Below are 13,781 nucleotides of genomic sequence, written 5' to 3' on the forward strand. Positions count from 1 at the left end.
TCCCAAGTAAAAAATAAAAATAAATAAAATAAAAAACACCACATTAGCAGTGACCTTTACATGTTGGAAAGAGAATATTTTGCGTGAATACAAATAACATTTAATTAACTGTACTAAACCAAACACTCATGTTTTCGCAATAGGACTGCTACTAGAGAACACAATGTCCAAAGTTGAGGATGTTTCTGTCTAAGTGGTTATTCAAAAATGTTTGGAGACTAAGTCTGTACTCTGAAAAGAGGTTAAAGGACAGGAAGAGGGAATTCATTATCCTTGAGCGGCTCCAGGTTTTGGCAGGAGAGACAAACTGAGATAGGGTCTACGTGCTCACTCCTCACCTCCGCCTTTCACTAGTATCTCCACTACTAGCTCATGATAAATGGGCTCGACTGGCAGGCGGACTCATTGGTGAAGCTCGTAGCAAACGGGCAAAGATTGAAAAAAAGTAGGTCATCTTTCAGTAAATTCATACTGTAAGAGATACGGTATAATATTTTTATTTTTATTGCTAGCTTGTGAGGATAGAGCCATAGTAGGTCTTATTAAACCTTAGTCTATAGCCATGAAGCCAAACCACAAAGCCAATTATAAGCCTATTATAACCTCTTACCTTAAGAATAGTAACTCTGATGAAACCCAGAGCCAGACAGTGTCCCCTAGGAAAAATACAAACATATTTTTGGGGGGGATTGATTAAAATTTAGTGGATTGGTTATGCAACGTCCTGTGAACAGTATATAGTCTATTCTAATATACATATAATACATTGGATATTTTACACATATACAGTATTTATATCATTAATTTTAAATTCTAATAATTATTTGTAAACCAATTTTGTTAGACACTATGCAATTCAATTATCTAAGACAATGTAGTATATTTTCGAGGGAGGGCCAGGCAAAGCCAAAAAAGCTCAATGGAAAAGGAGATTGTTCACAGGAAAAGGAAAGGAATTCTGCGCGGGAGGAAGGGAAGCAGACAGAAAAATTCATGTGGTCAAGTGGAAGCAACTGATGAAGTATAGGAAACAGGCTGTAAGGCAATAATCACTATATCTACCATTGGAGTTCTGACGGCGGGAAATACAGTGAAATATTAACATCCAAATTAGATACATTAGGAGTCATGTCCTAACCCTTAAATAACAGTGTAAGTTCATTGTGAGAAAGGGTTGTTGTGAGATGTTCAAATCTGCATAGCATATGATTTAGCACTTACTGAGGGTCAGAGGTGATATGTGGAGGCGGGCACTAGCCGATAGTTTGCACCAGTTTATGTTGCAAGCAACATAGCATCTCATTTAACTTATGTAGACTTATGTAGATGTGGTATAGTGTTCCCAAGCAATAGATCCTGACATACGTGAAGAGAAATGGTGAATTGTAAGCACAACGAACTATTGTTGCACATAAAAGATGTTTTCAGAGCAAAATGTGCCAGTTGTTCCATTTGCAAACACCTGCAAGAGACGCATTCAGGTACTATATGTTCTTTGACTGCGGGTAATGCAGTGTGCCAATGTGAAGATGTTTATTAAGCCAGGAGCAATTTTGTGTGCTGAAAAGTCAGTTTAGAGATAATAATGGCTTGGTAGAGCTCAACTTTGTTTCATTGCATCTGAGAAATTAATGTCTGGTGTTTGATTTGCTATTGTTTGTGAGCAAAGATCATACTGCCATTCCATTTTTTATGAAGCTAATTGCTGTAGGTCATATTCAATGTTAAGTACTAATTCTATTATAGCTATAGGAATCATTGACTAAATTATATTTGTTCAAAATGATGACAACAATTAGAGCACCATTTAAAGCTAAAAAATAATTTTTTCCCCATCATTACAGAGCATAAAAAATGGATACCAAGTTACAAGGCTGCTCTCTGGTGGTAGTGATGTGAATGGCCTTTAGATGTGCTGTCTTAATTTCATATTAAAATTTAAAGGTGATGAAAGACAGTCATAATTGACTTAATAAGTGGTTTGGATAGCAATTTGTAGTTGTTTCTAATTGAGGTTCTTACTTGAGAAGGCAAGTTGTGCATTTGTTGTTCTTTTCATATTTACTTGTATTTCAGTCAGGCAAAGCAACACAAGACAAACACGGAGGGCAAGAGTTCAATTAATGCAACACTTTACTTCCCTTAATTAGTACAGTCAATCACACAGTCAGGAGGCAAAAGACATTCTGGTCATTCTCACCCTGCTTTCTATGTTGAAAGCAAACCTGGGTGGCATCTTTAGAGGCTTTGTTAGCACATTCACTTTAACACGTATTTCGGTTTCTATTTTCCAACATGCAAATAATGCACCAGGACACAATGTGTCACCTGCAGACAATAAAACAAAAACGGTACAAAAAATAGTCCGAATTTGATCATTAGCGGAGAGAATATCACAACTTGAAATAGATGTACTACACGTATAAAATATCCCCAAATCTGATTTATGTGCCAAAGGAGTAATATTTGGGGGGCATTTTTTTTTACCCTCTGTGTTAAAATGTCAAAACAGAATAATGGAATACTCACAATCAAAGTAGTTTAAAAAAAGACAAATAGAATACCCACAATAAGTTTTTTTTTTATCAAGACATGCGTGTAAACATAGCTAATGTGGTCAGCCACAATATGTATAGTGCTGATTCAGGCAGTGCATGACCAGTCATCTGATTCGCAGTTAAACCCAATGAAGGGCTTTTGTCAAGACATCATTTTAAGTCATCTCTGAAATTATCTTTCAATAGTGCCATCAGTGTTGAGAAAAAAACACATTCATTTAACACCATCCAGAACAGAGTGCAGCAATGAACAACTCCTTTTTTTTAAAGTTGCATTTAACATTTTGCAAGCTAAAACATTATAATTGAACCTAGAACCTAAACAAATGGATGCTTCAATGCTCCAATATGTATTCATAGCAATCACCTTGGAATCTGGTAAGCAATAAGACATTGAAATATTAAACGTTTGAAAGAACACACCAAAATAGAAATGTGGAGTATTCCTTCAGTAAAATATGCATTAATCTCAAAGTGCTGTCAGATGGTGAGCATCGTGACTAATGCCAGATTTTCAGGAGGAATAGGTAATGCTTACTGTGCAGGGAAAGCTGTCACACCATAACATCTGTATCATATAGACAGACATGCTTAGAGGCACGTACAATTTCATCATACAAAAACAAAATGAAAGCTAAAGTAGAACAGTATAGTGCACATACAAGCTTTGACACCACGGGATGTGAAAAGGCAAAAGCTGAACTTCCAGCCCTTTGAGTATAAATAAATCAGTATTGTCGGGACAAAAAGGTCAGTCCTTTCGCAACCCACACATCGCCCCTTGAAATGTAGTATTTTTAAACTTTTTTTTTTAACTTTCCTCAAGTACATTTGACCGTTTGGTTTTGCCAGATATAATAAAAAAATACGATAATGCTCATATCAAGGAAACAAATTGAAATAAGAAAAAAATATGATAACATGGAGGCCTGGTGGCTTGAGTGGTTAACACATTAGCCTAACAATTATGGACTCTTGGGTTCAATCCCAGGTCGGTACTACTGTGCGATGTTTGCATGTTCACCCTGGGCTTGCGTAGGTTTTCTCCGGTCAGAAAATGAATGAATGATAACAGTTAATTAACTAAACTTAGTTAACTTGTGTTAACTAAAAGTTGGTTTGACCGCCCAGAGGGAGGGATCAAATTTTCATACACTTTGTTCTATTTTTTTTCTTGCCGAGGACCTAAAATGGCTATTCATCCGTGATTCATGGACGGATCAGAGTTAAATTTAGTACAGGGGTGTATACGCTTTGACGCTGAGAGCTCAATTTTTGATATAATATCTCTGGGCAAATGAATTAACTGCCGACTTATCATACATAACCTGTAGGTTCCAAATAAAAGCCATATGCAATTTTTGGGTTCATTTATCATGTCTCTGGGCTCATGACACATTTAAAAAGTCAGGCGGATGCAGTTCATTTTAAATTGTTTTTTGGGGGGTGATTTAAAAAAAAAATTTGATAAATTATTGGGCCAATAGTACAAAAAAAAGTTTTTGATAAATTATTGGGCCAATAGTACAAAAGAAAGTTTTTGATAAATTATTGGGCCAATAGTACAAAAGAAAGTTTTTGATAAATTATTGGGCCAATAGTAAAAAAAAAGTTTTTGCTAAATTATTGGCCCAATAGTACAAAAAAAAGTTTTTGCTAAATTATTGGGCCAATAGTACAAAAAAAAGTTTTTGCTAAATTATTGGGCCAATAGTACAAAAAAAAGTTTTGGGATAAATTATTGGGCCAATAGTACAAAAAAAAGGTTTTGATAAATTATTGGGCCAGTAGTACAAAAAAAAGTTTTTGATAAATTATTGGGCCAATAGTACAAAAAAGTTTTTGATAAATTATTGGGCCAATAGTACAAAAAAGTTTTTGATAAATTATTGGGCCAATAGTACAAAAAAAGTTTTGATAAATTATTGGGCCAAAAGTACAAAAAAAGTTTTTGATAAATTATTGGGCCAAAAGTACAAAAAAAAAGTTTTGATACATTATTAGGCCAAAAGTACAAAAAAAGTTTTTGATATATTATTGGGCCAATAGTACAAAAAAATGTTCCTTTTCTCTGTTTTGTCTCTTGATTAAAGACATTGAATGCCTGAGAGGAAAAAAAGGTCACACAACCGGACAAAAGGTGAACACATGTAGTTATGCTAAAATATGTTCCCATATGGATTCAACTCTCCCCTCGCTGACTAATAAATCTGTTGAAATTGTTACATTGTAGTTTGGCAGATTACACAAGAACGAAATCAATGTAAGAAAATAATTATGAACAAAAACAGTTTCCATGGAGCAACTTCCGATGTAACATTGCATTTAATTGTATTTTTTATGGAGAGAAGCGTGCACACGTTTGCGCACATAAAAGGCAGTGAGCGCACTGCAGCAGGTGGTGAAGATAAACAGGGCGACCGCGTCGTGAGCGAGATCGCCGTGTAGTCGCTCGTAGAGGGGCCGGCGCTCAGTGAAATCTATTCGCAGTCCTTCGATCTGCAGCAGGGTGCTGACCATGACGAACACGTGAAAGATCTGGTGGCCCTGCCCGATGAAGTCGCACCTTCCCGGGAACCAGCTCTCTGGGTGGGGGCAGGAGAAAAAGTAGGCGCCGATGAGAAAAAAGAGCACTTGGTAGAGATGATACACGGCGACCAAGTCGGAGCAGCCGTCCTGGTAGCACGTGTAGATTCGGTGAAGCACGGGACTGATGTCCAAACAGTAGGCCATGGCCGAGGGGACCACTTGGAAAAGCTTGTGGGTGAGCTTGGGCAGCGTGGGACTGGCATATTTGCCATAGCAGCAGCCAAAGCATGTGAGCCACGACAAGAATGCAGCGGCAGGTAAAAACAGCCCTTGCACTCTGGCGTGCCAAGACTCCTCGATGGCGTAGTAGTAATGGGTCAGCGCACTTCCGTACTGGTAGACGGCCACGCCCACGTAGTCGAGGAAGTAGAACGTGTAGTGCGAGAGCTCAGATTTGGCAGACAGGAGATGAGCGAGCGCGCTGAAGGAGAGGTAGGTGAAAGCGGAGAGGAGGATGATGAAGAGGGGCTGAGCGTGAGGGTCTCGCAAAAAATCAACTGTCTGGGCGAGCTCCTGCCACTTCACCAAGATGATGAGCGCAGCCAGTAGATGGGTCCATACGTTAATTGTCTCATTGTGCCTTTGGAAAAGCGTGAAAAAGTAATAGCGCCAGCTATGGTCTGGCTGTCGATAGCCAGTCAGGATGTGGCGCTCTTGGAACACCCAGGGAACGTCGGACACTTTAACGGTGCAGGGTAGGGTGGGGAAAGCCGACTCCAGTAGCTGAGGGATCTGACGTAGCTGCTGAGCGTTGATGAAAAGGCGACCGATCTGCTCCATCACCACCGTCGCCATGGCAAACTAGGAGCAAGGAGGGAAGGGGACAGGAGACAATAGTCACATTGGTTTCAAGGAATGTAAGCTGTGTCGAGGCATTATAGACCCCATGTTAATGGAGGTTTGTCACCAGCTTTACCGTTAGAAGATTTACACTGCATGAAAATTATAGATAGGTGTTGCATATGGGCAAACTAATCGGAACTGACCTGCCAGAAATTGTCAAAACTGATTTAATTTAAAAATAAAATAAAAGAAGTAACACTCAAACCCATGTCTCATAGATACATGCAGCCGGTTCGAGGCAGCCACTTACCCACTAGGTCACAGGTGTCAAACACACGGCCCGGGGAACAGATCCAGCCGCCACATCATTTTTTGTGGTCTGCGAAAGTAAATCATGTTCCCACTTTCACTTCATATTTGTCACTAAATTACGAATTATTTAGCCCTCAACGTTTCTCACTGTTAGAAAAAAAATAGTTTTTTTTTAATAAGAAATCAATATAAAAGGAATCCGTTGTTTTTGCCCATTTCATTTGTTTAATAATGTAAATAAATTGAAAACATTGAGAATTTTAAGTCAACGTCCTCAAACAAACCACTATCACAATAGCTGCCGATTTGATAATAAATTAGTCAATCATGGTAGCACAATTTGGCAGAGATAATGGACGAAAGACAGCACAACAAAAATCTGCCCTTCTACAAAGATGAGATTGTCTGGATAATTTGTACGACTAGTTTGACGAGCTAAAGGTCTGACATTATGAATGTGCTTAGGAGATAAGGTGAGGAGGATTTTTTTTCTAGACGGTGTGGGTAGGACTTACAATCTGACAAAAACATTGCATTGTCAACAAGGCCTTCGTCACAGCGAACACGTGAGTAGTTTTTTTTTCCTGCCAGAAGTATTTCACATGCAATTGAAGCACTCCTTCTCAGGAAAACAGATTGATCAAATAACTGCTAGAAATATATTTATTTCAAGAGTAATTGATCAAATAACTGCTGAAGGTTACTGCTTACTCAAATTGAGTTATGCCATGAGTTAGTGTATTTTTTAAACCTTTCAAAGACTTCTGGGAAATGTGTTGTTTTGAATGTATGGTATGAATCTTTGAAATAAACAATCTGGCAAGTACAGTACGCCTCTCCATACAATGGGTTGGTGAAAACAAAACATATATACATATAGAGATGGCTACATATAAGGGATTCACTCCAAATATTGGCAAACCATGTTACAACACTTCCTCTAGCAAGGTGACTATGTTGTCATTTTTGAGTGCAAGACTAACTTTATAAAAATCACATAACTGACCTCTGCTCAATTGTACATTGAGAATAGAATTTCTCACACAAAAATCAATAACAAATGCCTTAGATAAACAGCCTTTTAAATTTGATATAAAAAATTAATCGTCAATTACAACCCTGCCAAAATGTAAAAGGTAAAAAAAAATGATGACATTGTTTTCTGAGTAATGGCATAGTCTTCACTCATAAATACTACTTTGGCCTGGAACGCAAAATATGTTAAAACCACACCTAGCTCAAGTGCCAACTGTCTATCAGAAAAACAGACCTATTACCTGAAAATGAAATGCTTTTTGCGGTGCAAATATTTTTATGCCTTTACATTCAAGCCACAAGGGCCAGAATTCAATTCTGAATATGATTATGCACAAACACCTCAAAAACAACCAGCCTCTGCTCAGTCTACAATAGAATGAAGTTGTTTTTCTACAGATTCAAGTTACCCAAAAAGTATCCACTTAAACTGTGGTCTCAAACATTCCAAACCGTCCGTCACTTTACCAAATTGTTTGCTCAAGTTCTCAAATAGTGGAGGTGATGGTGCCCGCCAACCATTTGAAAAAATCCCAGGGGGAAAAATTAAACACAGAATTGGTGAAAACCAGTTTAACTCCATATTATTTTGTACTAGGCCCACATTACCGTTCTCATACCTGTCAGCCTCAGCCAATTGCTCCCCTTACTAATGATTGCAACGCCCCTTATTAAAATAAGATAATAACATATTTACCCACATGGGGTGCACTTAAGTCTAAAAATTTCCCTGAAGTGAACGGGATGCCCAATCAGTCGGTGCGCCTTTTGTATGCACTAAATTCAATATTCTGTACATGTCGCTGTATGACGCTGACAGCTTGACTGTCTGGGTACATTGCTTGCTGACACGCTATATAATTATATGGTGAAAAGGCATAAGTGACTGACGCGTGTCCACATATCATGCTCAAAGCATGACAACATTAACAATCGAAACGAACAACGATGACGTTTTCATCTGCTACCAGTGACCGAGGCGATCCGGATTAGTGAAAAAAAAAACTACTTTTTTCACCCGTACAAAAATTGTTACACAATTGGAAATGATAAAAAAACATAAAATACCGGAAATACCTATAAGTTGACAGGTATAAGTTCTTCACATCTATTTTAAATGTAATCTAACTTCCAAATCTTCTTACATCATGTTTTACCTAACAACCCTATTATTTTTATTCTTTCATGTAAACTGCACTCAATTCTAAACCTAATCTAGAGGAACTGGGCATCTATCTAGATTTAGAATTTGGAGCTGATCCCAATATCCTTCCTTCAATTTTCATGATGAAACTTTACAGTTTCATACCTGTCAACCTCTGCCGATAACTGCCCTTAGAAATGATTATGATTCCCCTTACAAACCCCCCAAAAACCTTACAAACACCGTACGAGTCGTACGGTGTTTGTAAGGTTTTTTGGGGGGTTTGTAAGGGGAATCATAATCATTTATAAGGGCAGTTATCGGCAGAGGTTGACAGGTATGCAGTTTGAAATCTCGTTTAAAAAAAAAAGCAATCTATTAAATAGCAGATCTGTGAAACAGACAGTGAATTGTGAATTTCTGTTTGTGTGCATGTGTGGGTGCGTTGATGTGGGAAGCCCGTACAGTAGTGAATGGCACGAGATTACGTAACAATAAGCATCCGACGTCCACACCCTTCCCCTCCACAAAGGTCGTGTACGTACACGACTTTGATATCTTTGAAAAAGATTAATTAATACGGTGGATTAAAGTCAGTGATGACGCAAACATCAGCGTTTAACTATAGCCTACAACGCGACGGGCCTGTTGCATTCCTTCTCAATTCTATCAGTCTAACCATGCACCTGATTCGCGCGTGCATGAATTCAAAATCATTTTTTTCTCTTTTGATCTATATTTTGCCGCAGCTAGGAAATTTTTATTCCCCGATAACACGCACCGCCAAAGGAAGGGGCGTTTAGCGTGTAATGACTGAGATAACCCGTCACATTTGGTAACGCTCGAGGCGGAAAATCTCCCTCTTATCATTGGAAACGGTAAAATGACCCACATACCTGTAGATGATGAAATCAATTCAATGTCTTGGTATTAGCCGACGACGATGGACTGAAAGCCTGATAAATTATTAAAAACATTGTGCGACGAGTGACACGGATGGAGGACAGCCGTGGCTGGAACAGTGCTTGCTTGCTTGTTGGGCGCAGACTCCAAGAGAATGTCAAGGTTTTCTGACAGACGGCTCTTGCAACCAATCAGAAGACAGGGTTGGACATCTTTTTTTTCCGCAGGGTTCTTCACATCAGCCAATTACAGCCATCGTGTAAGCTTATCATCCCGCCCACTCCACCGTGATATTTTACCACATTCAAAATGATTTGCAGTTTCCATATTTCCAAAGGATCAGAAGTTATCAAGTGAAACTTGTGTAATATTATAACCACTAATCATATATTCATGTTTTAATGCCTTTTTTCCAGTTTTAAGCAGTCTGTACCGTTCACGTAAAGCTGGGGAAAAACAATAACACCAAATTCTTGGTACTACACGCCTCCTACGTGGAAAAACAACTATAGAAATATTTCTACACAAACACAGATGTAGAAGTGCAGCAGTTACAAAAGCCCAATTTGTTGGTGAACATTTGAGCCTCAAAAACTCCACAGAGTTCTTTAAAATTCTTCATACACATCAATCTTTATTCACCCACCAAAATGAATAGAAACAGTATTATCACAGGGTTTCTGTCAAAGATTATAGTTGCAGTGTGAGATTTATGTCAAGTGATTTACCCATCTAAAAGAAACAAATGTTTTCATTAGACCGGTCAAGAAATTGTAACTTCACTCATAAGGAAAGCCATAACATTTTCTAGAAAACAAGATAACCAGCGTGTTTGCTCTGGTGACAGCAAATACCAACATGATCTTTTTTGTCATCCAATCAATCCGCCATTCTTGTGTGGGACATTCACTAACAAAGTCTCCTTTGTTTGTGTCTGTCAGAGGTCTGCATTGTGTAAGGAAAACTCGAACTTGAAGTTGTTGGCTGTGGATTTCCAAGCATTTTGCAGTGACTTATGCGAGAAAGAAATGCATGAGGTGTCATTGGTGTCCAAGAAAATGGAATGTTAATAGGCTCCAACTCACCTGCAAACCACCCCTATGATGCCAATCTATAAGAATGGTTGGATGAGTCACAGATAATTGACATTAGAAATAGCTTAGAGTCAGCCTACAATAATAAGAAAGGTCTAGAAACCTTGAGCTTGTTGGCACTTGTGTAGAATTAGTATAGTTATTCAACTGTTTTACTTGACAAATGACAACTGTCCAATATCAGCCACATCTCTCAAATGATTACCTACCAAACCAACAAATTGAAGACTGGAAATGAGGAGCAGTTCTGCACGTTTCCCACAAACTCTAAAATATTCTGACTTTAATTCGCAGTTAAAAGCAAAAAGTACAAGTACCATAAGAGTCAGAAAATTATTTGCTCCAATGCTTTCCTTTTTTGGCAGGTGAAAACTCACTCCGACTGTTAGTGCCCTTGGGTATCAGCAGGGTGAAATACTTAACAGGAAAAAGGCCAGGAATTGAAATGTGCCACTGTACTATCTTTTTATCTGGAGTTTATTTTAATAGTGCATGAATACAGGGTCAACAAGGTAAAAAGATGAAAAAGAGAATGAACAATACCTGTACCTTGAAACACAAACTGTCAGAAGTGCTTAGTATACTAACCAGAATGCCCAATAGAAAAACATACCACCACAAACAGTTCAGTGTATACAGCTGCCAAAAGAACTACACGTAAAAAAAGGCACTAAATTTTAAACTGGAACTATTACAATAGATGTAATACAAAGCTTATTCTTGATGCTATATGAATGCATTTTTCGCCTTTCCAACTTTAGTTAGGATCTTGTCTTCTTCAATTCTTCAATCTTCTTGTCCTGTTGAAAAATGAGAATTTAAAGTTGTTTTTAGTGGGCCACTAAGTTCCAGATTTAGAGACCAACTTTAGCACCCTACCTTCTCTTTGAGTTTCTTATCAAGAGCGGCCAAACGCGCATCCCGCTTGTCTTTGTTTGCCTCCATCTTCTGATGAAGTTTTTCTTGAGTGGTCTTGCTAAAGTTGCAACAGTCATCTAAAGCCCTCTGGAGCACTTCGCGTTCGCGCTCTCGTTTCTCAGCCAATTGTTTGAGCACCTCAGCCTCGTGGTTCTATGAAAGATAAAAAGTTGGTGTTTGGCCCTGAACAGAGAATTATTTTTAATAAAAAAAACATTAAAAGACCTTGTATCTCTCTTCTGCAGCCAGCATCTTCTGAGTAAGCTTCTCCTGAGTGCTCTTGCTGAAGTTGCAGCCTTCTGCCATGGCCCTCTGGAGCACTTCCTTCTCACGCTCCCTTTTCTCTGCCAGATTTTTCAACACTTCAGCCTCGTGGATCTGGCAAAAAGAAAAACATGTTATATTTAACTTGTCTGGTGGTTGACTTATAAATATGTGTTGTGATGATACCATATGTCTCTCCTTTGCAGCCATCATTTTTTGAGTAAGTTTCTCCTCTGTATTCTTGCTGAAGTTGTGGCATTCATCTATGGCCCTTTGGATCACTTCCCTCTCGTGCTCTCGTTTTTCCGCAAGGCTTTTCAGTACTTCAGCCTCATGGGTCTTTAAAAAAAGTTGCGTTAATTCTGGGGTCAACAGTACTTCTGAACTCTACAACTGAAGAAGAAACTGTAACAGAGATTATACACCAGGTGTTTCCAAACTCCTGCCCAGTTTTACTAGCCTGCAGCAAATGATGAAAATATCATTGAATACGGCCCATGCGAGAATAAATGAAGGCTGCATTGCGCTTGTTGGTTATAACACTAGAGGGAGCTCATCACTTAAACAGAACATCTCTATTAGCTGAGGGGTCAAACCTGAGTTGTTGAAACAAAAGCAACTCTTATTGAAGATACCTTGCGTCTCTCCTCAGCAGCATCCAGCTTTTTGATAATCTCATCCAGCGAGGTTTCTTTCTTTATGACAGGGCTAAGTGGAAATTGCACTTTTGCATCAGGAGAGGTGGGTCTCAGGATGAGTTCAAATGCTTGACCTGAAGCACGCCTGCTCAGCTCCTTAACTTGAATTTCTGTAGAACAAAATGTGTGTTGGCACGAACCTGTTAATGTAATTTAGCATCAATAAACTGGCAACTATTAATATTTCACTCCCTTTATTTAAACATCCTGATTTTGACACAATAAAGATTTAAATCAAGTTTGTTTGTTTTTTTACTGCTAGAAAAAAATGGGCAACGATTGCCTCTCACTGGCAAACTGGTTGTAATGACTATTTTTCAGTGCAACTGATGATAGACATCCAATCATGTGGTTCTTTTTACTCTTCTGATGAGATGTAAATTTAGATTTGTCACTAGGAGACATTGAGTCCAATTGAAGTGGAATGGCTGGCAGAAGCATCAAACAATTCACAAAGCTGTGCCAAAGCAGCTTTTTTTTGCAAATAAAAATACAATAAAATCCTGATTCCGCCACAGGAGAAATCATTATTTTAATTATACATATTAAAAGTTGCCAGAATGTATTTCACCAACAAATGTGCATTTCCCAAACGTTTTTTCATTTCAGCGCAGTGCAAACCTTTGTCTTTCACTCACCTGCAGTCTCTGCCATTTCAGCCGATAGGAAACTAGTAGAAAGAAAAAACGGTTTTTTTTTAATTCAAACAAGAATCCACAATGTTGTTCTTTGGATTTCAACTACTAAATCAACATACAGCGTAAATACAGTTCAGTTATTTATGTTAACACGATGACGACAAAGAAACGTGCAAACAACAGTGTTTTGAAGACTACTTAACCATAACGGCCATGGAAGATTATTAGGGACGACTCATTTTCACAAATGTGTATTAATAATGAACATGTAAGGTTATAAACAAAAAATTAACTTGGTATATTGTTCGAGTGCTATCTCAAAAGTGGAGTTTTGTTCCAGGTGTAACCGTCTATTGTTGTCGTGTCGCGTGTACAGCGGCCATGTCAAAGGTCCTTTACCTTAAGTTGACTTTTTATGATGGTTAACACAATTTCAAAAGTCAATAACTTTTCAAGTATCCACAATTAGCTAATAAACCAAGAGACTATATTTAAACGGTAACGTAAGGCATTGTTCTCACCTATCACTGTAAGAAACTGGTATCAAATTTCCAAGTTCTATTTTGCCAAGTAACCCGCCAAAAGAGCAGCCTCGCGCACAAACTCAGACTTTTGACGTGAATCCAGCTCTGGCTTTTTATTGGTCAAAATCCACCAATTGTGGTCATGTGACTTCTTTGGGCGCGTTGAGGGGTGAATACATAGATATCAATTATTTAGGCTAGATGTCTGATGCACGCTGCAAATCAACGGTCGGGCGCGTCGTTCATTTTGTGTCATAGCAATAATAAATGAAAAATAAAGCGTATCCACATGAATTAAAAACAGTTTCTTATATATACATC

The 13,781-nt window shown here is 38.3% G+C and overlaps 2 protein-coding genes across 3 annotated transcripts; both read right to left on the reverse strand.

Moving 5' to 3' along the window:
- Positions 1-2,115: 2,115 nt before the first annotated feature.
- On the reverse strand, positions 2,116-9,499 carry paqr7b (progestin and adipoQ receptor family member VII, b). 2 transcript variants are annotated; one of them, XM_077598693.1, is made up of 3 exons: positions 9,318-9,499; positions 6,241-6,309; positions 2,116-5,948 (listed from the first exon to the last, which is right to left on the reverse strand). In XM_077598693.1, the coding sequence occupies exon 3, from the start codon at positions 5,940-5,942 to the stop codon at positions 4,884-4,886; it is 1,059 nt and encodes a 352-aa protein (XP_077454819.1). In that variant the 5' UTR covers positions 5,943-5,948; positions 6,241-6,309; positions 9,318-9,499; the 3' UTR covers positions 2,116-4,883. The 2 variants fall into 2 exon arrangements, with proteins under 2 accessions (XP_077454819.1, XP_077454818.1); XM_077598692.1 differs by lacking the exon at positions 6,241-6,309.
- A 1,378-nt stretch (positions 9,500-10,877) lies between these two features.
- stmn1b (stathmin 1b) lies at positions 10,878-13,592 on the reverse strand. The gene is made up of 7 exons (XM_077598387.1): positions 13,458-13,592; positions 12,937-12,968; positions 12,236-12,408; positions 11,787-11,939; positions 11,562-11,714; positions 11,298-11,489; positions 10,878-11,218 (listed from the first exon to the last, which is right to left on the reverse strand). The coding sequence occupies exons 2-7, from the start codon at positions 12,950-12,952 to the stop codon at positions 11,180-11,182; spliced, it is 726 nt and encodes a 241-aa protein (XP_077454513.1). The 5' UTR covers positions 12,953-12,968; positions 13,458-13,592; the 3' UTR covers positions 10,878-11,179.
- Between the last annotated feature and the right edge of the window lie 189 nt (positions 13,593-13,781).

Source organism: Stigmatopora argus, chromosome 4 (genome assembly GCF_051989625.1).
Source record: "Stigmatopora argus isolate UIUO_Sarg chromosome 4, RoL_Sarg_1.0, whole genome shotgun sequence".
Classification (NCBI taxonomy): Eukaryota; Metazoa; Chordata; class Actinopteri; order Syngnathiformes; family Syngnathidae; genus Stigmatopora; species Stigmatopora argus.